The sequence below is a fragment of the Excalfactoria chinensis genome, chromosome 1 (genome assembly GCF_039878825.1).
Source record: "Excalfactoria chinensis isolate bCotChi1 chromosome 1, bCotChi1.hap2, whole genome shotgun sequence".
NCBI classification, from domain to species: domain Eukaryota; kingdom Metazoa; phylum Chordata; class Aves; order Galliformes; family Phasianidae; genus Excalfactoria; species Excalfactoria chinensis.
The window spans coordinates 118310821-118337078 of record NC_092825.1 but is presented as its reverse complement, the minus strand read 5'-3'; the positions used below and the strand labels follow the sequence as shown (position 1 = coordinate 118337078).

The following is a 26258-nucleotide window of genomic DNA, read 5'->3' as shown; positions in this document are numbered from 1 at the left end:
ATAGGGAAAACCATCTGACTCCAGAGATGCCACATAACCAAGTCTGAATAGCAGGCTTGGGTCTTGGTCTTTCTGGCCTTAAAACACTTAATTTAACAACACTGTCCTTAGTCTGACGTTCAAATGACAGTCAGTAAATACTATCTTTATAAAATAGGATTGACTCAGAATTTGTCAGACAACTTGAAGTTCTCTGAACCAGCTGCACTTAGTTAAGAGCAGTGTGAGGAGACCTAACTTGAAACAATATTCATCTCTTAATTCATGTTAAATAAAAAATGTGCATGTTGAAATCGAGTTTAAAAATGTAACACCGCCTGAGAGAGACTTGGGAAGTACACTGAGAAAAAGCCATCTCTCATAGAAGGACAACGCTGTTTTATTATTGACATGTAAAAATTCATATGAATTATGATTTTAAAGAACCCCATATATCAGGCAGCTTAATGAACACGTCCAGGGCTTTTTTTTTCCTATTTTTTAAGAACTGTTTTCCATAAGTACTAAAACACTCACAGACCCAAGGACTAAAAAGAATACTTTTGAATGGGACTTGATTGCACAGATGTGAAAAATTGAACTTTTAGCTTGTTGTCTTTCCATAAAATGTTTGGTTTTTTTTTAAGTTTATTCTTTGAATTTAATTACAGTAGTAACACCATGTTTAATTCTCCTTTTTGTTTTGAATTAATGATGTCTCTAACCTGTTGCTTGTTTGGTCTTATCTTATCTCAAATGTAATTTTCATATATACTGATGTTAACCACCTACATACTTACATTCAAACTGGTGCGGTAGGCTCAGCAACTTGCTTATATTGAAAATCGCAGTTAACCTTACTTCACAAGTAGGCTGGGAAAGATGACTCTTTCACAGTCCTCTCAGAGGACAGCTTTGGCAGTGCACATCTAAATGTTGGACCCATCAAAATGCAGCCCAGAGCTATCAGTAGCACGAGACATTAGTAATTCTCTAAAACCTTTTACTTTTCTAAGCAGCTTCTTTTCTAATCTCTCAGTGTCTCCTCAGCCTCCCTTAGCAGAGAGCAAACCTGCTTCCTTTCAGGGCTCCAGGGGTACTTTATTTTTTCTCTTTCTTTCCTTCTTTCTCAATCTGTCTCTGTCTGGTGAAGACAAATGAACTGCATATCTTGTGGCAGAGCACAAAGCCCGGAGCTGCTAAAGCCCATTTCCTAACTACACAAACATAGAGTACACAATTGGAATAAAATAAATAATATCACCATGTAGAATAAGGCCTTTTTGGCCACTGTTTGTCATTTATGCTGACATTTAGCTTCAGCAAGCATTTTGTTTGCACTTCATTTTTCTCCAGTTAAGCATATCTAAAAATTCAACCTCAAAAGTTCCTAATTTAAATTCACAATGTTTAGTTCTTATTTAAAGTGACATCCAGGTATTAATTTTGCATGTACAGAAGGAACACATTTTTTGCACTTTGTTGGTGACTCTGGAACAGAAGTGGAATTACATTTTAGAGCAGAAATGGAAGAAAAACATTTGCATGTTTGGCTGCACCACATACATTAGTGCTTCAGCTTTGCTATGCATTTAGCTCTTCCATGTGGACTGCAGTGCCTCAGGTTAACTCAAGGTTGCGTCGCATCCTGTGACACTGCATACCCTAATTTAGCATGACATTATGCTTTGACTCATCATGTTAGATTAGGAACACAGAGAATGGTTTTGTGCCATATACTTACTCTGAATTGCAGGAGTTAGTGTTAAATGTTTGATGTGATCTCGGTGCTCAAGCTTTCAGGTTTCCTAGATCATCTGTGGCCTCACAGAAATAAAACAGCAGCATGCTAATGATGTTTTCTTCTCCCTAGGCAAGCTGGTATTGGGGCCCTAAGAGAAAACCCACGGGAAAAAAGGGATCAGCTGGACCAGAATATAGGCCACAAGTGGAAGGCATCTGTCAGACCTTTGCATGCAAGAGAGCCGACGTTTTTGTCTCACGAAAGCCGCGGGAGATCTGGGACATTGCCTAGTGATTACAGATACTCTCAGGAAAACGTGAATGAGAAGAGCAAGGACTGCAGTTTGCCTCATCTCACCTGTTCTGAGCCACAGCCCTTGAACCAGAACCACTCCAATCTGTCCCAGGGTGCCGGAGAGGAAAATCACAGAACAGAGCCAGCTCTGCTCAATAAGAAACGTGGACCTGCTCCTCAGAGGCCTCCACCACCTAAAAGAGATAAATACAGGAGACCAGATAATTCTGCACCATCGCTTGGTGCCTCTTCTGAATCCTTGCTGGCAGTGCCCAGCCACCCCTTTCCATCCCCTTCCCCCAGCTCTGCTCAAGTGTTTACGAGTCATTCGTCTCTCTGTCAGAGTCCCGCAGTTTTCAATGGAAAACTAAAGAGTGATAATCCACAGGAACTTCTGCAGGCATCATCCACAGAGAATGTTTGTCAGCACTTAGAAGAAAAAACGCACCTTAAGTCCGAATCTGTGTTAACTTCCAGCAAGTATCGGTACCTTCAGAAACCTCACATGGAGACATCAAGGTCCCCTTCTCCTCAGTTTGCACCACAGAAGCTCACTGATAAACCTCCTGTGTCTGTACAGGATGACAACCCAGCCAGGTACTAGCCCTAATTACTTCATTATTTTAATACCCTTGTGCCCTCTTAGGCATTATTAATGGTTGATTGTTCTATTTCTTTGCTAAATGCACATCCTTTGGGTTCATTTCTAGTATATCCTAAAAAGACTTAAGATTTCTGTGAAATTCCACTAAAATCCTTCAGCTGGTCTGGGGTTTCTTTTAGATGGCTGATGCTTAATAGTGAGGGATGCTGCTCAGGAGTTAAAGCTGGTAGACAGTAGAAAACAGAAGGTTAGATTCTAATGGATTTTCCAGTGTCTGGATAGAATCAGAACTTTTGCTTACTGTTGTCATTTCCTCTACCTCAGGCTTCATGTGAATATGAATCAGTGTAGGGACAAAGCAGATACTGGAAGGGAAGCTGTAATCCGTTGTGAGAGCATGTCTGGTTTGAAGCTCACACAGTAAGGTGTTCTGCCAAATTGTGACTATTTTCATGTTCCTTTTACAATGAAATTTGGCATTCCAGGTAGTCTATTGAGGGGACTGCAGTGCTCTTCGTATTGAAGTGTGTTGAAGGTTCTGCAAGAGAATATCCATCTAGATAAACTCAGGATTAGACGAGCCAGCTGAAATTAATTGATTTCTGTGATTGTCATATGTTGCTCATATAATAAAAGGTTATTCTCCTGCCAGATAATGAACTTGTCATGAAGCTCAAGAATATTAGTTTTCATTATTCTTTCAGCTCTATAATTCATGGTTAAAGAATGAAAATAAAAATCCAAGCTATATGAATGCTGGGATTGTTCCTCTGTGCAAAAGCAGTTGGAGTTGCTTTTCTTTACTATAGTGCAAATGACTGAATAGACTCACTCACCCTGTTTTCCAATGCCTTATGATAGTGAAAGCATAAAATCGTGGGGTTTTTTTGTTTGTTTTGTTTTGTTTTTCTTTCCTGGATATTTTCAGTAGCAGAAAGTGACTTAATTTGGCTTTTAACAAATCTCTTAAAGCCAGCATCAGTTCTCATTCTGTTTTTGCCTGGATAACAAGCTGGAAGGCCTGAGTTGACGAAGTGAGTTTGGAGGCTGAGAGGGGCCAGAGATGCTGGATGCAAATTTAACTCAATTTACTTTGTGGATGTTAAGCATGCCTTGACAATTTTCCTCTTCAAAAAGGAGGTAGTAATAAATTTCTCCCTACAGTGTTTTTTAAGACAAAGAGAGAATACAGTACCCTAAGCAAAGTGTGGGGTGTTGTTGTGTGATCTCTGGCACCCATCTGCTAAGGGAGGTGACAGTAGTGACTTCTGTAAGGTACTGTTTTAGGAATTGACACAGAGGACGCAAAAAAAAAGCTAATTGTATGTGGCCTTCCTTTTCACACAGCTTTAATGCTCAAATGCTCACTGAGGTGTGCTTTATTACATGCCTGTGTCAGAATGATATTTTGAAAGCAGTTTTGAAAGAGCTTAACCCAGCATATCTTTCAATGACATTTTAAGATCGTAAAATCCATTCTCAGTTGCTAATTACATTACTTAATAAAACAGGTGTTAATGTCAAAAATGGAAAGAAATGTAGGCCATATCTTGAACCTTCTGTATGACATTTATTTCATATGAGTAAAATGTGAAGTAGATTCAGGTTAATATGTGATTAATTCATTTTGACTTCTATTAGTTCCTTGTATGTGAGCTCTCAGACGTGTCAGTATTTGATGTTGCCAGCATGTAGCTGCTTACTCTTCTTTGAGGAAGGTGTCTTGTTTATCAACAAGGTAAACTGAGTCAGTGTGCAAGGCTTCCTGCAACATTTTAGGTAGACAGTGTGGTGTGGGAAAATACTGAGCATATGTAGAAGAACCCAGTTATTGTCAGCAAAGAATATTTAGCTGTGATAAAGCTGAAAAGAGTTGCATCAGTCGATTTCCATTAAACATACACTCATACAGTCTTATGCTACGCTGAGAGGAAAGTACCTAGAATCCCAAAAGAGATGCCGATCACTTTAGGTAAAGAATTGCCATGAACTAATCTAATGTCCTCCAAGCTGCCTCTCTCACATTTATCCACAGATGCTGTAATTCCCCCAGATTCAAAATATGTTCCTCTTGGAGTCTTGTTGGATCTGAAAAGTGTGGGCTTTAATTAAAAAAAAATAAATTATAGGGCAAGGGGTGACTTAACGTGATTCAGCCAAGAACACTTTCAGCAGATTGCATGAAGAGAACAATCATACTTACAGGGAGCTCAGACTGAAAAGCAGAGATGAAATCAAGCTCTTGAAAATAACAGTCATTCTGAATGCAAAAACCCTCATCTGATGGCAGTGGAGGAGCCAAGGAAAAAGGGTGTGCAGAGTAGGACTGCGCATTTAAGGAAGTGTTCTGTTGGCTATGTCAGAACACTAATAGTAAATGGTAGCTTGTGCCTGCATTGCTATCACTACCGTACCACACTGCCTTATCTAAGCTTGCTTGGAAGCCTGTGAGAATTGTTTAGTGTTCAACACAGGATAGAAAATCTGCCCAAAATGTGTGCAAAACCCATGTATCCAAAGCACTTGAGGAAAATAAATGTCTACTGGGAGGCTATTTGGAAGCAAATACACTTTTAAAATATAAGATGCTGCTTCTGGAAAAGACAAAGTCTGATTTTTCTGTTCTTTGCAAAAGAAAAGCACAGCATGGAAAAGTATAAGTTTATATTTAAGAAAAGTGGCACACCCATGTTTAGAGGAAACAAGCTGTAGTATGTCTTGGTCACTTATATGGAAGGTGGCAAGCAAGCAAGCCAGATGAAACTAGATATTTTAGCTAGTAGGCAATGTTCCTTTACTTGCTGTAGGGCTTCCAAACCCACATTATGACAATAATTTTAAACTTTCTGCAAACTCAAAACCACCAAACTAGATTTTAGTTTCTTATATGGTTTACATACAGTACAAATGTTTTAGTAATGTTATTTAACATATTATTGTCCAATTTAAAATCTTAGCCACCTCTTTAAGTAGGTTTCTTTCTTGAATGCCCAAGGTGGCCCTTTGTATTACACGGTGCCCAGTTTTGGCTATAAACTTCCTTTAAAAGGAATATGGAGAATTGTGTATGTTGTCCTTTAGTGTAGCTGATTTTACTCTTTTAGGTAAAAGACTAGGATGCATCTGTGGGATCTAATTACTAAACTTCTGTATCTCTTAGGAAATTATACAAATACAGATTTTTTTTAATCATATAGTTACTTCTTGAGTGATTTCTGGGTTTTTAGTGCGTGACTGTTGCAGCTCAGCAAAGGCCTAGCATGCGGGATGCTTCCATCTGGTCTGCTGTCTTTTTCCTTGGAAGATCTAGGAATTAATGTGCAGCAGAAACTACCTGGACAGCTGAATAACCTGTCAGGCCAAAAACTGAAGCTGCTGTTGAATCTGCAAGAAGCCAGCGAGTTTGAACTCGAGGCACGTTGTCCTTTGAATGTGTGGAAGCAAAGGATTGTTCAACAGCACCATTTGAAAACTAGGGCCTGAGGCTGGACCCTTGTGTTCACAGAAATGAACAGAAGTCCTGTTCAGTGAACATCATGCCAAGCTGATATTAAAATTACTGACAAATGAACTAATGCTATTAAGAATGTGTAGGCAAAAAAAGAACATGCAATTTCAGGGTTTGAGATGTGGTGTAAGGAATGTTCTATTACTTAGATCCTTCATCTGCCTGTTTTTATATTTGGGCTTCCCCTGATTTGTAGATAAGGACTAAGATACAAGGTTCTTAAGTTTCTCATTAATTTTCCTCATTTTCTAGAATCGAAAGAGTTATAGACAACAATACTACAGTGAAAATGGTTCCCATCAAGATAGTTCATTCAGAGAGCAGTGCAGAAAAGGAGAGTCGGCAAAGTCTTGTGAGTACAATGGAGCCACCTGCTTTACCCAGCGGTTTGGAAAAGGACCAAATTAAAACACTCAGCACTTCTGAGCAATCCTATTCACGATTCTGTGCTTACACCAGGCAAGGTGTAGAGCCAGAGCCAGAAACCAAAACCAAGCCAACTGACCTTCAACCAGCTGAAGAACCTGGGAACAACTTGAAAGACAGCAGTGCTGCTGTGCCAGCAGTCAGCTATGTAAAGGCCAAAGAGAAAACCTTGGAAGACTTGAAATCAGAGGAACTAGCCAGAGAGATTGTGGGAAGAGATAAATCTCTAGCAGACATTCTGGATCCTAATGTGAAAATAAAAACAGCAATGGATTTGATGGTTGGAATATTCCCAAAAGATGAACACCTCCTAGAGGAAGCTCAACAGCGCAGGAAGCTCCTTCCAAAAGTTCCTTCTCCAAAAATTTCAGAAGAGAAGTGAGTATCGCTTTCTGTAGGCCAGTAGTTCCTGGCAAGCTGCTGTCCAGGGTGCATGAGTTTTCCTGGGGGATGAAGATTTCCCTGTTTAACCTTGCAACATTTGTAAGAGCTTTCCTCTAGAATAGCAATCAATAATGAATACAATTTATTTCAGAAAAAGAAGTGTTGTACAATCTGACACTTGGCTGAAAAATATTCATGTGACAATTCAAGGAATGATTGATTTCTTCCCTGTCATAGTAGTTAGATATTTTATCAAGATCATCCAGTTTGGTAACCTGATAGGAAAAAAAAAAAGTTCAATAATTTAGTAATTATTATGTGATGAAAACCTACAAAGACAACTTAAAGTAAATATGTAAAATTCCATAGAAAGATGTTCTTTTATGTTCTTTTGGTCTTTTGTTTTCCCAAACTAAGGTATCAAATTAAGTTGTAGATTTGTTGAACAGTTTGTGTATAGTTCCATAACCAAAAAGTTTCAACTATAGTATCTATCCTATATTTGGCAGCTTGAAAGAATACCCATCTGACACTGAAGTCTTTGCATGATTTGTTAAAATAGAACTTTACATTTCATGACACCAGGTTGGCAGGAAGAGCTGATCTGCCTGGGGGTAGGATGGCACTACAGAGGTATCTGGACATGCTGAATAGCTGGGCTGAGGCCAGTGGGATTAAGTTCAACAAGACCAAGTACCAGGTCCTGCACTTTGGCCACAGCAACTCCAGGCAATGCTATGGGCTTGAGGCAGTGTCAGGAAGACTGTTGAAGGAACAGACTAGGGGGTATTGGTTGACACACAGCTGCACATGAGCCAGCAGTATTCCCAGTTGGCCAAGAAGACCAATGGCATCCTAGCTTGAATCAGAAATAGTGCTGCCAGCAGGAGCAGGGAAGTGATCATCCCTCTGTACTCAGTTGTGGTGCGGCCCCACCTCAATTATTGTGTTCAGTTTTGTGCCCCTCACTACAAGAAAGACACTGAGGCCCTGGAGCATGTCCAGAGACGGGCACTGAAGGTGTGAGGGGACTGGAGCACAAGTATGGGCTGAGGGAACTGGGATTATTTAATCTGGAGCAAAGGAGGCTCATGGGAGACCTTCATTGCTTTCTACAACTACCTGAAGGGAAGTTGTGGTGAAGTGGTGGTCAACTACTTCTCCAATATAACTTGCAGCAGGATGAGATGGAATGGCCTCAAGTTGTGCTAGGGGAGGTCCAGGTTGGATGTTTGGAAATACCACTCCAGAGGAGTGATCAGGCACTAGCATGGGCTACCCAGGGAGATGGTGGAGTCACCAACCCTGGAGGCACTCAAGAAGTGTTCAAATGTTGAACTGAGAGACATGGTTTGTGGGAACTGTTGGCGATATGTGGACAGTTGGACTGAGTGATCATAGAGGTCTTTTCTAACCTTGGTTATTCTGTGTTTCTGTGAATTCCATTTGGAATGTCTTAGTTCCATTTCCCTCACTATAATGGTGAAAGCTCTTCTTCGCTACTTCAGTTTTCTTTTTTAGTGGGTATTTGTTGAATTCACACCCATTTTATTTACAGACAGTATTTATTTATCCTGTTTCCATACGTAATTGCTTTCTGCTTGAGCCTTCAGCTTGTTGGTGAAATGATGGCTTGAGAATATTGTCCTTTTCAGTGATTAGGATGTCAAGACATTTAATGAGAGCTTTAACTTTTTACCAGGAAAGAAGAGCAGAATGCGCCGTCTGCCATCTCCCTGACAACCAACTCTACTTACTACAGCACATCTGCACCAAAGGCTGAACTGCTGATTAAAATGAAGGACATGCAAGAGCAGCAGCAACAGCAGCAGAGTGAAGATGATTCTGAAGATGAACTGGATCATGATTTGTCAGAAAAGAAGGTAAAAGACATTTCTAAGTGGTTAATGCGATGCTCTTAAAGTCACGTGCATTTCATTAAACAGCAATTTGATAGCGTAGGAACTCTAGATAAAAGGTCTTCCAGTTGCAAAGGGCCACTTGAAAAGTCAGTCTGTTTTTAGAGGGAACTGGAAGGGCAGGGAAGGTGGAGAGGGGGGGAAAATAAGTGTCCAACTTTGAATTTAGGAATTTCACGTTGGGTGCTTTCTGCAGCCTGAGACACGTTTTTGAAGGGCCCAAGGGGAGACCTTTAGAGAGGTTTATTTTCAGTGACTGTTTCTCATTTGAGATATTAGTCATTTCTCTCACTTGCTGTGCACAAAGAAACATTAATGCTTATATATCCCACTGTAATTAGTGGTGATTTTAGTTGCTCTACATTTTCAAGATTTAGGTCAGGGATTTCAGTGTGTCATGAGAGGGAAGGTGTCTCCCTCCTCCTCCCTTCCCCTGCTCTTTTTCTCATTTGTTTTTATGAGCAGCAAGCCACTTTGCTCTGGGTTTCTCCTACCTCACAAAACAGAAGTAGTAGCGGATGGAGAGAGCTAATCACACTGCTGGATGCCGTGGAAGTTACTCATCACAAGGGAGGGAGGCTTCTTGACTCTTGTTCATCCCCACCCTCACTCCCATCCTTGGGTGTTTCTGCTCTAAGGTCAACACAGTATGCTAAGTCTGAAAATAACAATATTCTGGCATTCCGGTAGTTTCAGACAGTGCTGTTCTGTGTTAAAGTTACCACCCTCGTCTCATTTGTAATTTGGCAGAAAAAAATTTGATGTAGTTCTCAGTACAGATAAGCTGAAGGAAATGGTTTGTTTGTTCAGTAAAAGTGATGAATTTTAACTCTGTTTGCCTAAGCCAGTAATGCAGTGGTGATTGATTTTTTTCGCTCAAGTCAGCCCTGTGCTTAATAATCAACTTCCAATTTTGTGATTCAGTCTTAAGGAAGTATATATGAATTAAACACTAGGGATATATTTAGTTCCTAACACAAAGGTTGAGACGTTCATAGGGGACTCTTACCCCTGCCTCAGTGGCATACAACTCCTGCATTGAATTTGAGGAGTTTTCTGTGTTTTCTGCTTCAGTGTTTTCTGTGACCACTCTTGTCTTTCGCTTCCTTTCTCTGCCCCCACCACATTGCATGGCTCACTACAGCATGTTCTGCCAGGGGCATGACATGGCTACTGCTGGAGAGCTGCCCTTGCTCTCTCGCCAGAGACCCTGCATCCGACAGCTGTACTACTTAGACAAATTAAGCATTTCATTGCATTTGGAATAATTCATTTTTATCTCCTGCTGCATTTGATGGTCATGTTTATCATTTTTGCTACAATTAGTTTGCTTCTCATTTAATCTGTAATGGAGGTGAGCTGAAGGTAAATTTAAGCCTCTCTTGAGTGCCCAACAAACAAGACATTACAAATTTGTAAGCAAAGCCACTCTTTATCTGTGTCTGTAAACAAGAAAAGCATATTCCCCTTTGTATTTTCTTCCCCCTAGTCCTCAGTTTCAGTATACACCACTAGCTGTATGAGAAGGGAAATAAAGAAGAGCTTTTAGCAGAGCTCTCCCATCTTCGTGGTCTATATATACTGTCATACATTGCTGTTTACTTTTCTCCCTGCTCCTCTGCGTGCAGTAGGATTGGAGCACTCAGTTCAGCAGGCTTTCAGCTTGAATCTTGTCAGAAAACATGTATAACTCATGGTAAGTGGGTCAGGGCATCTTTATTAAACAGCCAGGATATGCAGCTTGGCCCAACTTAGCAACAGCCTAACAAAGGGTCATTAAGGACCCAAACACTTCAATAGCACACTTTATTGACTTCAGTTATTTTAGAGGAGATGCATAACCAGAACTTGTTTCTTGATTTCCTAATTTTAGTCTTATCAGTATCTTAATTTCACTCAACTGTAGAATGACTCTGCTCTGCAAACCTGAAATGTTTCAGGTTTGTTTTTTATCCTATTTATTTTTTCTTTTATTAGCTGTAGTGATGGTGTGACTTTGAAAAACTAGTTTCTTTTTTAGGCCTGAGATTTATATGAAGCGAAGCAGTGAGCTAAAAGGAGAGTAACTTATGAAAACATGCTAAGCAGCACCTGAGTGAACCACCTGAGAAGCACTCTGCTCTGCTGCTTTCTGTGTTGCTAGTCAGGTCAGCAGCAGTTGATCAGGTTCTGTTGTTTTCTTGTTCACTAGTGCAGAACTCACAGGAGTAAATTATTCATCTGCCAGTTTTCAGATATAGACTGGAGATCTTTTGGCTCGCTGAGTATTGAGCATCATGCAGGTTTTCTGCTGGTTAGCCGAAGCATGTGGTGAGCTCACAGTTGCAAAGCATGCAAAGACTGCTTTACCCGGACAGGAAGCAACCAGTGAGCATAACCTTAAAAGATATGACAGTCTTAAGGAGGGGTTAAGTGTCTTCTCACCTGCAAAACTGTTCCTTAAGAGCCTTGTTTCAGCTACTAGCAGGTGCGTAATTAGGATGTCTCTGTGAGGATGTTTTTTTCTGTTATTTTTTAAGAAAGAAACCTGGTTGGATTCCTGATCTGGACTGCCAGTCCTGACTGGTAAAATACTGTGCACATTTACAATCTTTTTTCATTAGTGAAAGTCACAGAATAGCTACAGAGATGAAAAAACTGAGATAGTAATGTAGAACAATATTCTGTTGTTGTGTATGGTAAAACAGCAGCAGTGCATCTGCATGTCATCTGAGGGAAATAAGAGCCTGGCACTGTGACCTACATAATCTAAATCAAACTGCGCATTTGCACTGAAAGGAGAAAGGGGGAAAAAATCAAATCCTGCAGATTAATCAGTCAGTAAAGCAGGCATCTGCAGAACTGCTTACTACCTTAATCTTTTGGACACCCAGGCTAACAGATAACTGAAAACCAGATTAACCTGGCCTAGTGTATTAAATCAAAAAGGGAAATACCAGCCCAGATAATCCACGTGTTTGAATTTCTACCTTCAAAAAAGCTGTTTAATTACTCAAAGTATGATTGCCTTTGGTTAAGATGGCAGACTTTTCTTTGTTCCCAGAATAAGTTGACAATGACTGTTCCATGACACCTGAAAGCCATAGCCGCCACCAGCATATTTCTCTGTAATCATTAAGGCTTGCAATCAGATTTTTATTTAGAAAGGCTTCCTAAAGAATGTAGTTTTGTTTGTTTGTTTGTTTGTTTTTGCAAAGAAAAAAAAAAAAAAGAGTAATGATTTTTTTAACCTATTCAGTTTTCACTTATAAATGGCAATAATAGATATATGTTTAAAGAACGCTTTTGGGGGAGTTTTCATACCTGAAATTAGATGAATACCAAATATGCATATACATATAAATTAATGGGGTATTTTTGGAGGGTGATTCATGTCATGTTAGGGTAGATAACTGACTGTAAGGAGCTCCACCCCTCATGCACAACTGAAAGCTAATGGGGGTATCTGAAACAAGGCCCTCTCACCCAAATGCAGGGAGGTGGCAAGGGTGGAGCTCAGGTCATTAAGGGAGGATGTTGGGATTCTTGGTCTGGCTCTACCAGTAACCCAACTAGAATGATTGTTCCAAGCTAAGGCGTGCACATTCCAGGCAATGGGAGATTATGCAGGAGAAACTGACAAAACTGCAAATTAAGTAGAATTTTTGGCTGGCATAGTAAAGCATTAGTCAGAATTGTATGGTCCTCTGTGAGAGCCACTTTGCACGGGGCTGCTTTGTGTGCTATAGAACTAGATTTTGTTTCCTGTTCTGTGCCACAGGGATTACGGTTTCCCTGCAGAAATGCTGTATGGCAGTGATAACTCTTAAGATTTTCTGAGTGTGAAAGGACTGCTGCTTGGGGGGGGACATTAATATTCTGCAGGAAGGAATAAAAAGCTTAGTAGCGCCCTAGTTTTAGCTGTCATGGGGAAAATACGGGATTGTTTTTCTGGTGCTGTTTACCTTCTTGAAGTGTAGCTCTTCAGAAAGGTAGTACAGGCACAGTATTTAGAAGAACCATGTGCTGTGCTTCACGCTGCTCCGTAGTAGGCTTTGAAGATGTTCAAAGGAGCAGCAGTAATGCTTACTTAAAAAAAAAAACATCTTTCATCTTTTTTTCCACAAAGGTGAGTTGCTTTAACACAGGTCTCAAGCTGAGCATTATAGATGTACATTCTGAACCTTTGAATCCAGTGATGCTATAGTTACCTTAGACATGTATTTATGTATTATGTACATGGGAGTTTCAGTGTATTAAAGAAGTCACATGGCGGTGCTAGATTTCTGACATGACTTTCAGAATTAGAAGTGGGGAGAAATTGAGTAGCGCTAATAAATTCTCACCCCCTTTATGTTCCACAGCAAGAACTTATTGACAGCATTAGCAGGAAGCTGCAAGTGCTGAGGGAAGCTCGGGAGACACTCCTGGAAGACATCCAAGCAAACAATATTCTGGGGGAGGAGGTGGAGGCCATTGTGAAAGAAGTCTGCAAACCAAATGAGTTCGACAAATTCAAGATGTTTATCGGAGACCTGGACAAAGTTGTCAACCTCCTGCTGTCACTTTCAGGTCGTCTGGCCCGGGTGGAAAATGCTCTTAATAACCTGGATGAAAACACCTCTCCTGAAGAGCGGGTAAGAAAGTACAGTAGGAATGTGACCACATTTAATAAATCTGATAAGGTTTTTTCCTTGAATTCATCTAAAATATAAAGGGATAATGAATGGATACATCTCACAAGGCCGTTTTCCTTAGATTTGTTAAAACTTATCTCTTTGTTTTGCTTTTGCTTGGAATACTAAAACTACAAGTGGCTTGGCAGACAAGTGGTGTTTTGGGTGGCTACTGGAAAAGAATCTCCTTAGAAAAATATTAACAAAAGAAGAAAGCTACTGATGAGAGCATAACTAATGAGATAAAAATACTGTTCTCTCTGGCAGTGCAGAAGATAGGAAAAGGAGTAAGTGTGACTTCGTGTTGAAATACAGAAAGCTTTCACATTTCTTTACACTCAGCAAGAATCGTGATTTAAAAAGAGATTGTGAGACTGTAATGAGTTTCTTGTGTGCTCCAGCTTCCTCTACTACACCTAGCAGGAAAGGACAAGTCTTAAAGGAGGGCTAGGGGGAGGCACCACAAAAAGGATTTTTCAGTACAGAGCATCTTTTACCCAACCAAAATAGCCTGGTAATCAAGGAGTTCCAGCAGATGTGAACATTTCAGAAGCACTCACAGTACTCTTACCTGTTGGACCCTATGGTGGACTACTTCATTTAGTTTCAGATCCCAGCAGGCCTTAGCTGGGAAGCAGATCGCGAGGGATACAGATATGCACTGAAGAAGAGATTCAGCTGTGGGAAAATTACAGGTCAAAATGACTATGGGAGAGATTATCTGTCAAGTCAGTTTAGCCTGTACAGTTAAATGAATGTGAAGTGGGATTTGTGGCTTGTAGCCGAGAGCTGAAGTGCCAGCAGCATTGTATCAAATTTTTTGCCCATGTGCTGTGGATTTATGTTTTTTCCTCAGCATGCTCCATTGTCTCATCAGTAAGTGCTGCAACTGGTTGGAAGCTGTGTTTTTGCTTTTTGGCTGTAGCTGCTGCCAAGCATATTTGCTTAATGGCTGTCCATACTCCTTTTTGAAAGATGCAGAGGGAAGGTATTTGGCAGCTTATTACAGGGCAGATCAAAGCTCCTGAAACTTAGAGAAATTTAATCCTCTTTTAGATTTTTTTCTAAATGTGGTTGCAGTTTCCTAATGCATTCAAAGATGGGAGTGTAAGCTGGGGAAGAGTTACCAGAAACATAAGCACATAGGAAGTGCAACTTGAGCGCTGCTAAAAATAACTTATTTAGCTAGATATGGAAAAAAAAAGAAGATAAGTTGATGGTGTAGTATAGGTGGTCAGAAATTGTGTAATCGGGTTATCTAGATTTATCCGTGATAGAGGCTGCTGCCCCTAGAAGGGGAAATGAACAAAAACAACGGCAGCAATCTAAGGAAAAGAACTTATTTTACTAAATACGAGACACAATATGATACAATATAACTACAACTACTATATCAAACAAGGCAGAGAAAAAGAAAGAGAGAAAAAGAGTCCCGGAGAACCGGGGGCCTACTGCAATCTCTAGGCAACAGGCTGGAACGTTGCTGATAGAGCGAGACAGCAGGGATGGAGCGCTCCAAAGCGATAGACAGGGCGAAAAGAGGGACGTTCCAGCCTGGGAGCGAGATTATATGTGTGTCCTCCTCCTCTGGTGATTCATGTCTGGCCGCGTTGTCCCCTGGGATATGTAGTTTCCTCCAAGGGCTGAGTACTCGGGATGCTGCCATTCCACAGATCTGGAGCATGAACCTTCCACACTTCCGCATACCCTCTGTTACACTTCCGCATACCCTCTGTTACACTTCCACATACCCTCTGTTACACTTCCACATACCCTCTGTTACACTTCCACATACCCTCTGTTACACTTTCTTATACCACCAAAACAGTTCATACCGCACATGATGTCATGATGTAGAATATTGACAGCACAAAACCATGACAAATTGTGTTTTCTGCTATCAAATGTAGACTGACAAAAATCCAAACTATATTCCAGTCCTTATTTGCCTTCTCATGCACTGACACCATAGTTTTGCCATAGTAACATCAGATGCATGTCCAAAGTGTCAGTCAGAGATGCTTCTCAGATTATGTCCCCATGTACTTGTGACTGTAAATATAATTTGTCAGAGGAACGTGTGTATATCTTTGAGTTTAGACTGGCATATACGGCTTCTTTTGATCATCATTTGTTATTTTGTAGATCACATGATTATATTTGGTGTACTACTAATGCATCATGTGAATAAAATACAGGGGAGATTACTTCCATCCTAGGATCCCTAGTGATCACTGGTTGTTTGGGTTTTGTTATTTGTAAGTTCATGCTGTCTATTAATCATTTCTCTAGGAAATGCACGTTCTAGGAACCAGCCAACAGTTTGGTGGACTTGTAAATAAGCGGCACCAGCAAGCAAATGATCACCATTGAATTAATATTCTGTCTATTAGGTGGTCTGTTGTAGGTCTCTTTTGCTATGAGAAACAATATCAGGTGTTTCAGCTTTTGCTTCTGGAAGTGATTTAATCTGAAATAGCCACCAGCACCCTTCATTCTATACAACTAGACCAATGTCTTCCCATGACTTTCCTTGTCAACCAAAGTTGATAAACCAGAGTTTAGTGAGAACCCTAAAGCACTGAATGAACAGTTCACAGATTTGATCGGGTGTGTAGGCTCACAAGACCTGTTATTGCTAGACTAAGGACAAGTAATAAGAATAGCAGCTTAGGAAATGGATGCTGGGAAGTCACATAGGTGGAAGAAGCCCCTTTTCGTGTGGTAGTGGTTCAAAACAGCAGTTACTGAGAAAGGCTCTTAATAGGAAGAGCCAAAAATAGTTCCATCAGAGCAGCTTCAGATAATCCTTTATATGGATTGGGCCTCAAATCAATGTTAACTGAAAAAAAGAAAAGCTTTCTGCACTCTGCTTTGTGTTCATCAGTTAAAGTCCATCAGATGGTACCGACCTGTAACCCATCTGACAGTGTGGTGTGTGTACAAGCTGTTATACCTGTAGGCCTGAAGAACTATTTAACCATTACTCGAAGAGTCTCCTCAAGAATGGCATCTTGAGCTTAGTAATGTTCCACTTTACCCTTCAAAACAAGCTTTCTGGTGTCAGTCATCTTTGACAGAGGTGAAATCAAATTTGAGATGGATCTCCATTTGCCTTGTGCCTTTCTGTATGCCCTTATTTGAGTCATGTCACAGACATGGTAAGAAAAAATGGTACAACTTAAATCTCAGGAATTTTTAAAGGGATTAACCATCCCACCTCAGAACTAGGCGCATTACTGTGCAGCTGAGCTAGCAACTGGTTGATATATGACTTCTTGTGTTCATCAAATTCCAGTTCTCCTGCTGCTTCTCATCGTACACAAACAGCAAAGGTATTCTGTTCCCAAGTGTTGGCTTGGTTGCTATTGAATTTTGGAGAGGAGACTTTCCATCCCTTTGCAGCAGATAACTCTGCTTGCAAATTACTTGAAATGGTTTGTTTTTTGTTTTCTTTTCCCTGGCGTACACTCAAAAGCAAACTGATCTGTCTGATAGTGTATAATTTCTGTCCATTCTTTCAGTGGCTATCTTGAACCTTGAGCTAATCTATATTTTCAGTGTACAAATAGCTGAAGTCTTACAGTTTTACATTCTAAGCATTGACTGGTCTGTACAAGAAGACATCATAGGATATGTTTGCAACTGATATATATCTGTTACAGCTCACTGATGTGCAGTAATCTTTAAGTAGTCTTTAACTTTTGTGCTACTAAGGCCAATTAGAAGGCCTGGCGCATTTTTCACTGACTAAGTACCATCCCTGTTTATTGATATGCTTTATTAGAATAATCTTTAAGGAGCAATCTTATTCCACCTCTCTATGCATATATGAAATTCTTTGTCTTTGCAGTAAAAACAGACAGGTGACTTAAACACTGAAACTGTTGTCTCAAGCTGGTGAACACAGTGAATTTTTAACTGTTCTTCTTCTCTCCTAAGCGGACGTTGGTAGAGAAGCAGAAGCTGCTGACCCAGCAACATGAAGATGCAAAAGAACTGAAGGAGAACCTGGACCGCCGAGAGCGCATTGTCTTTGACATTTTGGCAAACTACTTGAGTGAGGAGAACTTAGCAGACTATGAGCACTTTGTAAAAATGAAGTCGGCCCTCATCATTGAGCAGCGAGAGCTTGAGGACAAGATCAAGCTGGGGGAAGAGCAGCTTAAATGTCTGACCGACAGCCTCCAACCTGAACGGCTCAAATGAGAGGACAGGGTTTGACCGAGGATGTGAAATACGGGGAAGAAGGAAGGGATGGGCCATTTCCAAGTGTGTACACGTGAATATCTTGGCTTTTCTGAGTGTCCAGTAGAGAAACAAGTGCATAAGAGAAAAATAGCTTTCACAACAGCAATAATCTTTCATTTTTGGGATGATGTATTTAATTTTTTAGAGTATATTTTTATTGCTGGACTCCACAGCCACTTATTGCTTAAGTTACAGAAAGCTCCACAGAGAAGGATAGACTTTTAACCTTTCTACTCATTAAGCTGAAAGCCTGTGGCAGTTGTGCATGCAAGCATTTTTTAGAATAGAATAGAATGTATACTTTCTTTATGTTCTGATTCTGTACAGATTGCCGGGAAACCCAACAGCAGTTTCTGAATGCACACAAGTACAGAAGCTCTACATATAGTGGCTTTGGCTTTTTAGTTTGTTTTTTTTTTTTAAAGACATTAAACAGGGGAAATGTGCATCTTATAGCTAATATATTCAGGTTACTGAAATGCAGTGTCACTCTGATCCTGTGGCATCAGACACTTCTTTGTAATATTGTATGTAGGATTGCACTTCCCCCTCACAGAAGTAATTCTGAAGCCAGTCTCAGTTGAACAATTCTTAAACCAGCCTGCAGATCACCTACTTGCCATTTGCTGAAGGTTTTTATAAAGAATTAAATTCACAAGATGTGATTTTATGCCATCTCACTGCAATACAAGTTACCTTCTTTACTAAATTAGCCTTGATCAAAGAAACAGGCTGGAAATGCTGTGCTGATTTTTTTCCAAAACATTTCTCATCTAAGTTATTTAGGAAGTTCAGTTGCTCTTTCTTGTGCTTTTTATGCATGTTCTTCTCTTTCTTCTCTCCGAACTGCTACATTTTATGGAAACAAGTGTAGGGTAAAGATACTGCTTCTGTTCTCTTCTGATGACTGAACATTGTGACTTTTTTTTTTTACAAGACAGTTAAATTATACTGAAGTTGACCTTCGTGATGCTGTTCTTTCTTTCTACTTTCTCAGACTACCAAATGCAATATAAGCAATGTCTGCCATGTAAATACAGTGCGTTACCTGAAGCGACTCTGCTTTGTAACTGTGAACATAAGTGGGTTCTGTTTGTTTGTTTTTTCATTACGCAGCGATAAATGAGAGGATGCAGTTTTGCAGTATCAGATTACTGGCTGTGTTTTAGTAATACTGCCACTGGCTGTAAGGTTTGATTTCCAGTAGCTCTAAGAAGAGCTGCTAACTTGTATTTTAGCGCAGTAGTAGGTTATGCTGACTTGCTCAGATACCTACAGAGAAATTCTGTAGTGTCTGGATGTCACGTTTTAAAGATGGAGTTGAGTAGGCACAGGAGAGTCTTGGATGACTGTAGTATATTCCTTTTCAGTGTAGTAAGGAAACCATTTATCTCTCCTTAAGTTAAACAGATTGCTCAGCAGGAACCCACTTTGGAGGCCAACGTGAATGCCAGTCTGTAGTGAAACCAGTCAGAGATAGAAGTAGCTAGATGTTGAAAAGAGAGAGAAAAGCATCCTTTTTAACCACTGGTGCAATGGCAGCATTCACAGAAGGTTCCTGTTCTCACCTGAATAAACTTATTCACGGAGAGAGATCCAGATTGGTTCTCTCTGGGAGTTGGTGCAAAACTCTTCTGGAAGCAATTCTTTTGCAGACAGGTGCAAACGTTAAAAGGACCGCTACCCCATTGTAGTGCACTGCGTTGTATACCTGGACCAAACCTGTAATGAAATTGTTTTGTCTGAGTTGAGGTCACATGGAGCTACCGTGTTAAAGGACCTACAGCTGACCTTAGTTTCTTCCTCCTAGTTCTGAAATTTACTCTTTGGCATCTCACAATTACTTGCTGCTATGTTACTTGGACAAGCGATCCCTTTTGTCCTTACTTATCCCTTAGCCATAACAATCCCAAAACTAAACAATTCCCGAATAAATTATGCTCGTCTTTAGCTTGGAGAAGTGTGCATTGTTTTATCTGTGGCATTTTAAAGATTTTACATATTGTGGTTACTCTGAAACGTGTATGTGAAATGTGAATAATAATATAATTACAATGTGTTTGTATACAGTACTTTGATTTAGCTCTTTCTGATAAAGGTAGCAATATCGTGAATGCTGAATATATTTTCCTTTTCACGGAACGATTGTGTAGACACCATTTTCTCCTTTCCTTTTATAAACTTGTTGAAAGCCTCTCACCCCAGGAGCCTGCAGATGGTTGCCTCCCAGTGTTGTATGTAAATCTGTAAATAACTCTACTGTTGCTTTTATGAAAAAATCTGGTGCTAATGTTTTGCCTTTGGCATCCTGGAGATGGCTGTTCCTTCACCTTACGTCGTTCTCAATTTTAGGATCTCTTTGTATAGTGAAAGACTTCCACTGTGTTCCTCCAGTTGTTCGGATCCCTCAGCCCAGAGTGAAAATGTACAGTTTTCCTGCTTAACACTTCACACTTACCTACTGAAAAATGGTATTGCTTGACTTGGAGAAAATAAACTGTATATTTCAATGTACGGACGGACTCTGTGTGTGCAGTTGTAATGGTGAAAACCTGTTGTTTTGCTGTGTGATGCTAAGCATTTCATGGTGCGTTTCAGCAGGGCCTATAGCTTTTAAAGGCCAGTTTGGCTTTCTCTTCACAGACTGTTTAACATGTAGATTAATTGGTCATTCTCAGGTCCCCAGTACAAGTACCAGATATTCAGGGCATTCAGATTTTTCTGCTTGGGTGATTACAGTTCCAGTTTCACCTTCATCCTGCATTTAGAATGTTACTTTGTGTGGAAATATTTGGAGTTGGTTGTTCTCAAAGTTTTCCACGAGGTGGCTGTGATCTCTCCATCTGTAACGGGCTCCACGGCAACTTTTGATTTCATCTTATTGGGAAACAAAAAGAAGTGTATGCAAATCTGTAGGACAGATGACCATAGATAACGTATTATGGCTTAATAAATCATCATGGATGTGAACTGTCCGTGAAGATCTTCGCTGTAGGAACAACGTGGGAAAAGGAAGTTAAGGATGGTAAAATACATGGGGACTTGTGGGATTTTTCTGAATCTCTGATGGTGCTTTTGCACATCATTCTGCTCTCCCTCTGCAAGTGCACACATCCCCCTCATTGTGCTTCCAGGTCTCTTGGTCTATTATAACATTACATGTAAAGCCAGGTGTGTACTGCTATAGGCCGGGGGAAAAGAAATATGGCTCCTTAACTGAAATCAGGTTCTGTATTTTTTTGTGTTAGGGTATTTGAGACCTAACAAAGCTCTGTTGATCAGTTTTGGAGTACTTGTTTCAGTTTCTACACATTAAGTGACCTCCTGGCAGTCCAGAAGTGAAGCCTCACAGTGGGTCTGCAGTAAAACTTGACACGCTTAATGGTGATCAGTCATTTATTGCAGAAGTTTGTAGATTTGTTCTCATTAAGGTTTCTCAGTTGTGGGGTTTTAGAGTATAAATTGTTTTCCTGCTTACTTGGACAGAGCTTACCCAAACAGTTGATGCTATTAAAAAGTGATAATAATTACAGCTTAAAAAGGATAAGTCTACGTATTGTCAATGATGTCAGCAGTAGTAAATTGGTCATCTCATTCACTTACCACAGTTCTAGCCTATAACTTAACTAATTGTAATGATCCATCAGTAATAGGTTGTGTTACCCCTGTGGTTTTAAGTATCACCTCTAAAATCCTGGGTTTCATGCTCCCTGCCTCCTGATTTGATATTTTTCCTATGAATAACGCTATTCTGTTTAGAGTAGGTTAATTTAATGTATCTCAGGAGAAAAATTGAATGGAAATCAGTTCAAATAGCAGAAGGTTTCTCTCCCAGGCTGCCACAGCACCTACAAGCAGAGTAGGCGTAATCTTTTCAAGATGGGCTATTGTTCGGGGCCTTGTTCACACTTGTAACCTTGTGGGACACGTACGTTATACAGCTGTGGTTTGCCTTAAGCTGAGAGTTGAGTCTTTCCTGAGAACATTTCTGGTGAAATGCATTTTGTTTTCTCCTCTTTTAAAAGTTCTCACAACTGTTTTGTTTCCAGGTGCGTTGGTACCTCTGTCTTGGAGGTGGTCTCCTAAGTCTGGAGATGGCGCTATTCACTCCTGCCAGTTGCACCGATTTTAGAGGTAACTACTGCTGTGAATCTAATTCTCCTTTTCTCCTAATTGTTTTCTGGTTGCAGTGAGCTGCTAGCTGATGAGGTTAAAAGCAAACTTAGCCCCTCACTTTTGTTATCCATCATTTCTGACAAGGCTTTCTCATTCTGGTTGCTGCTGTGGATGGAGTGCTGAGAATATGTGGACTAGAAACGCAGTGCCTTATGACATTCTTTCCTGGGATGCAGAAGGACAAAGAATTCTATGCATCTCCTGCTTACAAGGTGTGAGTCCATAGCATAAAATACCCCAGCACCATTAAAGAATGCTCAGATTCCTACCACAAATCCACCTCTGTTGAAACGCTGTTATTTGCTATTAGCGACTGCCTGCCCTGATAAAGGAGAACATTTAAATAAAGCAAAGAGTTTTGTGAGAGTAGCTCCAAAGATTTACAAAGTGTCGGAAGATACAGAAGAAGAATTATTTTTGGTAATAGAAGTTCCTAGCAAAATGGTAGCTGAGGTGGAACCTCCGTGCTGCATTGTCATGGGTGAGAATACTCAAGAATTTTAGCTCTCTGCTGATTTGTTTGCATGGAGTCAATGAAAGAACGGCTTTTCTTAAGTATATGCTGAGTTGCATCTGTGTTACCTAGCCTTACTTACTCCAAGTAACCTCTGTAATACAGCTCGAAAAGCTGACTGCTAATTTAAGCTTGTGTTTTTACTAAGCAGGAATACAGTGAGCAAACATAGAATAAATAATAAGCAATGGAAGATAAGGTTATTTGTCTCAGCATCCAAATACGAAAGGGTGGTTTGTGTGAACAGCATTCACAGCCCCTCCCAGGGATCACAACTGCAGTAGCTTTCACATTCAGGTGTAGTTCTTCCACAGGTAAAAGGGGAAGTGGGACTGTGGTGATCGAGGTGACCAAAGCCCATCTGAAAGGGGTGGAGCAGGTCGAATGTTTTTTATTAATAACAGAGTGATACGGATCTAAAGGAAGTGAAAACCAAGAAAACAGGAGGAAAACAGGGAGAGAAACTAAATGAGCGTGAAAGTATGTCAGGCTGTTTACTTCTCTTTCTCCACACGTGAGACAGAAAAGCTCTGTTGTTCCTGTTTGGTATGGCAGGCATTTCTCATTACTGTTGCGGAAAAAAATCCTCAGAGCATCACTGAAATTTAAATGGATGGAGAAAAACTCAGAAGAATTCTTCATTGCCTCAGGCATGTCTGGAGGACACCATTGCGCTGTTGTTCAGGAGCACCCTTTCTTGACTCCGGAGGCACTGGCACAGCTCTGGCCCTGATGGCCACTCACCACTGAGGAAGAAGTCATCCTTTCATTCAGTCTATCCTAAATTCTCTAAGCGGCCCTGTTTGCTTGAACCACCTGTACTGTATGATGCACGTTTTCCGTCTTGTCTGTTGCCACCAATAGGTCACTTACCAAGTGAGCAGCCAGGCTTTTCTCTGGGATTTTGCTTGCGCAATTGCCACCTATTAAGAGCTGACTTTATCATTAGGAGAGCAGAGCAATATCCAATTCCTGCTTAAGCTGCATGCCCAGAAAGCAAACCAGGAGCCAAGCAAAGCAAAGGCCAAGGGGCATCCTTGCTCCAGGGCCCTTCCTGTGAGCCCTCAGCTTCCAGGTGATGCTGGGGTGCTCTGGGCAGCATGTTTTGGTCAAGTGTCTTTTTTCTTCCGTTACAGACCACCTTCACACATGCAACTACAGGAACTGGTCAGTTGAAAGATCACAGTCAATCAGCATCCTTGTTCAGCTGTGATGGGAACTGGCAGGAAAGAACTTTTTATGATGTGAGTAAAGATTGGGAGGATCTTCTCGTAGGCAGCATCATAACCATAGAGTGAGTCATTGAGCGATAGAATGGCCTGGGTTGAAAAGGACCACAATGATCATCCAGTTTCAACCCCCCCATTACGTGCAGGGTTGCCAGCCACCAGATCAGGCTGCCCAGAGCCACATCCAGCCTGGCCTTGAATGCATCCAGGGATGGGGCATCCACAACCTCCTTGGGCAACCTGTTCCAGTGCTTCAAATGATCAGGTTTAATTTCAGCTAATGAATTGCGAATCCCCAGTTGTGCTCCTAGAGCTGTGCTTTAACAGTGCACTATTATTTAAGCAGCAAGCTGCACTTCAAAGCTTTAAAGTGCCATACATTACCAGGTTAAGGTTTGTATTGATATCTCACTTGTGTTCCCATTAATGAAAATTTATTGGAATTTGATTTTCTTGTGACTTCTAATGACTGATAAGAGCAAGCTGCAAAGTCAGTTCCAGTGAAAGGAAATAAAGCCTGGTGTTTTGGCACTGCAGGGCTTTCACAGCACAGAAACACAGCCAGGGCAGAGTGAAAACTGAGTGCGACATGTTGATATCCTCCTCTCATCAGGTGGTCTTCTCCGCTGGCTCTGACCTGTCAACAAGTCTGAGGGAAATGTCTTGGTTAGCTTTCAGTGACCTACTTTTCTGTATCCGCGGATAAGCAGAAAACTGCCCAAACCTCAAGAGTGGATCTAATTTTAGAAACCCTCCATTTTGTGTGTGCGAGCTTTTGAGTTCTGCGTCTCCAGGAAAAAAAAACAACAACACCAATTTCCCCTCAAGACAAAGAAAAAAATCTGTTGTTTTTAATCAGCCTCTCGTTGAGTTGCGATTACGGCAAAGTCGCACCTCTCAAAATTATTCAGTCCATAATGGACACATGAATTTTCCTTCCCAAAACCTGAGCCCAGTGGGAATTCCTGCAAGTCTTCTGTCTCATTTGTAGGGGCAACCCGGGGGAAGCTGAGGAGAAAAGAAGAGTTGCTCGGTGTCACTCTGAGGACCCTAAGGGCAGCAGTGACGGTGAATGAAAGGTGGCTGATGCAGCTGGGTAACAATTAACAAAAACAATTAACAAATTGGTATGGGTGTTAGTGCTGAGCAAGTTTGTTTGGAAGGAAGCAAGCCAGGATGTGCTGAAGTATGGACTCCTCAGCTTTCAGTACCTAGAATTATCATTGAATGCTGTATCTCTTGCTAAGAGGGAAAGCATGTTTAATGTTTTTTAGCGCCTCAATTAATGTCACAATCTCAAGGAGTGTTGCACTAAAACGTTGGTCAGAAAGTCAGAAACAGAAGGAACAAAGGAAGGTAGGTATTGGGTGTTGAGGGTGGTGACACAATGGAACAGGTTGCCCACAGGGTTTGTGGACACCTCATCCTTGGAGGCATTCAAGGCCAGGTTGGATGTGGCTCTGGGCAGCCTGGTCTGGTGGCTGGTGACCCTGCACGTAATGAGGGGGTTGAAACTATATGATCATTGTGGTCCTTTTCAACCCAGGCCACTCTGTGATTCTATAAAAGAGAAACCAAAGCCTCCAAAATGAATGACATGGTCGGAGCTACATCTGAAACTAGTACCGAGACAGCTTCTCTCCCCCTGTATGTGCAAATAAAGATTTTAATCATTATTTTCTTGACCATCCTTGTATCCTGGAACCAAAGAACCTCCCAGCTGTTGGGGTCAATCATAAAAGCAAGCAGCACCAGCTACTGCCAGATAACAGGGTGAGTATGGTTTGGGGTGGTGAGGAGTACCTGATTCTGTTGTCATTTGCCCACTGAGCATGGCAGCAGGTAACTGTCTTTAAAGGCAAGCCTTGGGCAATCTCTGACCACTGCATACTCCCAGCCTTAGCTGGGCTTGGCAGGGCAAAATCACGGTAATAAGCTGCCAGGGAGCAGAAGCCAAGCCCAACAACCTTTGCCATGCTAAAAAAGAGCACCCAAGCCCTGGGCCATGTTTAGGAACACAGGAAGATCTTGCAGTGCCCATCCCACCACTGGTGTCCACCTCCACCGGGCTGCACCAACAGGGAGTGAGTGGCCTGCCCTCCTGGAGGGTTCCCAGCCTGCTCTCCTGTTGCTTTTTTCCCCACTCCTAAGGCATGCATAGTGAAGTGTTGGGGGCCTTAACCCTTTCAGAAGGGGTTCTTACTCTTGGGTATTTATCATTGCAACAGCCCACAATTGTCCAGCAGCTATGGAGGTGCCCAGAGGGTTGTTTACAGTGTAGGGTAATGCTTTCTTCAAGGTGATTGTGCACTCTGTGATCGTATAAAACCTCACCTTTCTGTACCTTTCAGTGTTATTTAATGTACTGTTGACAATATGTTAGTGATCTGAGTTTGAGGAGACCTGCAACATGGGCAGATAATCTGCTACCTCTGGGCTAGGAAGCACTTTGTCACAGGTGTCATTTGACAAAGTTGTCTCATCTCTGAATTTCCCTGGCTTCAATGGGCAGTTGAGTTTGGCTACAAAGGCAAGCAGTCAGACAGGTGTTTGTGCAAATATTCTTCATTGACTT

The 26258-nt window shown here is 41.1% G+C and overlaps 1 protein-coding gene across 10 annotated transcripts in view; it reads left to right on the top strand.

Annotated features, from left to right (window-relative positions):
* Positions 1-20279, top strand: part of SHROOM2 (shroom family member 2) — a 120484-nt gene extending 100205 nt beyond the window's left edge. For all 10 annotated transcript variants that reach the window (XM_072332284.1, XM_072332275.1, XM_072332266.1 and 7 more), the window contains 5 exons: positions 1853-2614; positions 6382-6933; positions 8642-8822; positions 13202-13474; positions 17456-20279. In XM_072332284.1, coding sequence (XP_072188385.1) covers positions 1853-2614; positions 6382-6933; positions 8642-8822; positions 13202-13474; positions 17456-17722 — 2035 coding nt within the window. In that variant the 3' untranslated portion in view covers positions 17723-20279. The remainder of the gene's footprint in view (positions 1-1852; positions 2615-6381; positions 6934-8641; positions 8823-13201; positions 13475-17455) is intronic.
* Positions 20280-26258: the final 5979 nt, after the last annotated feature.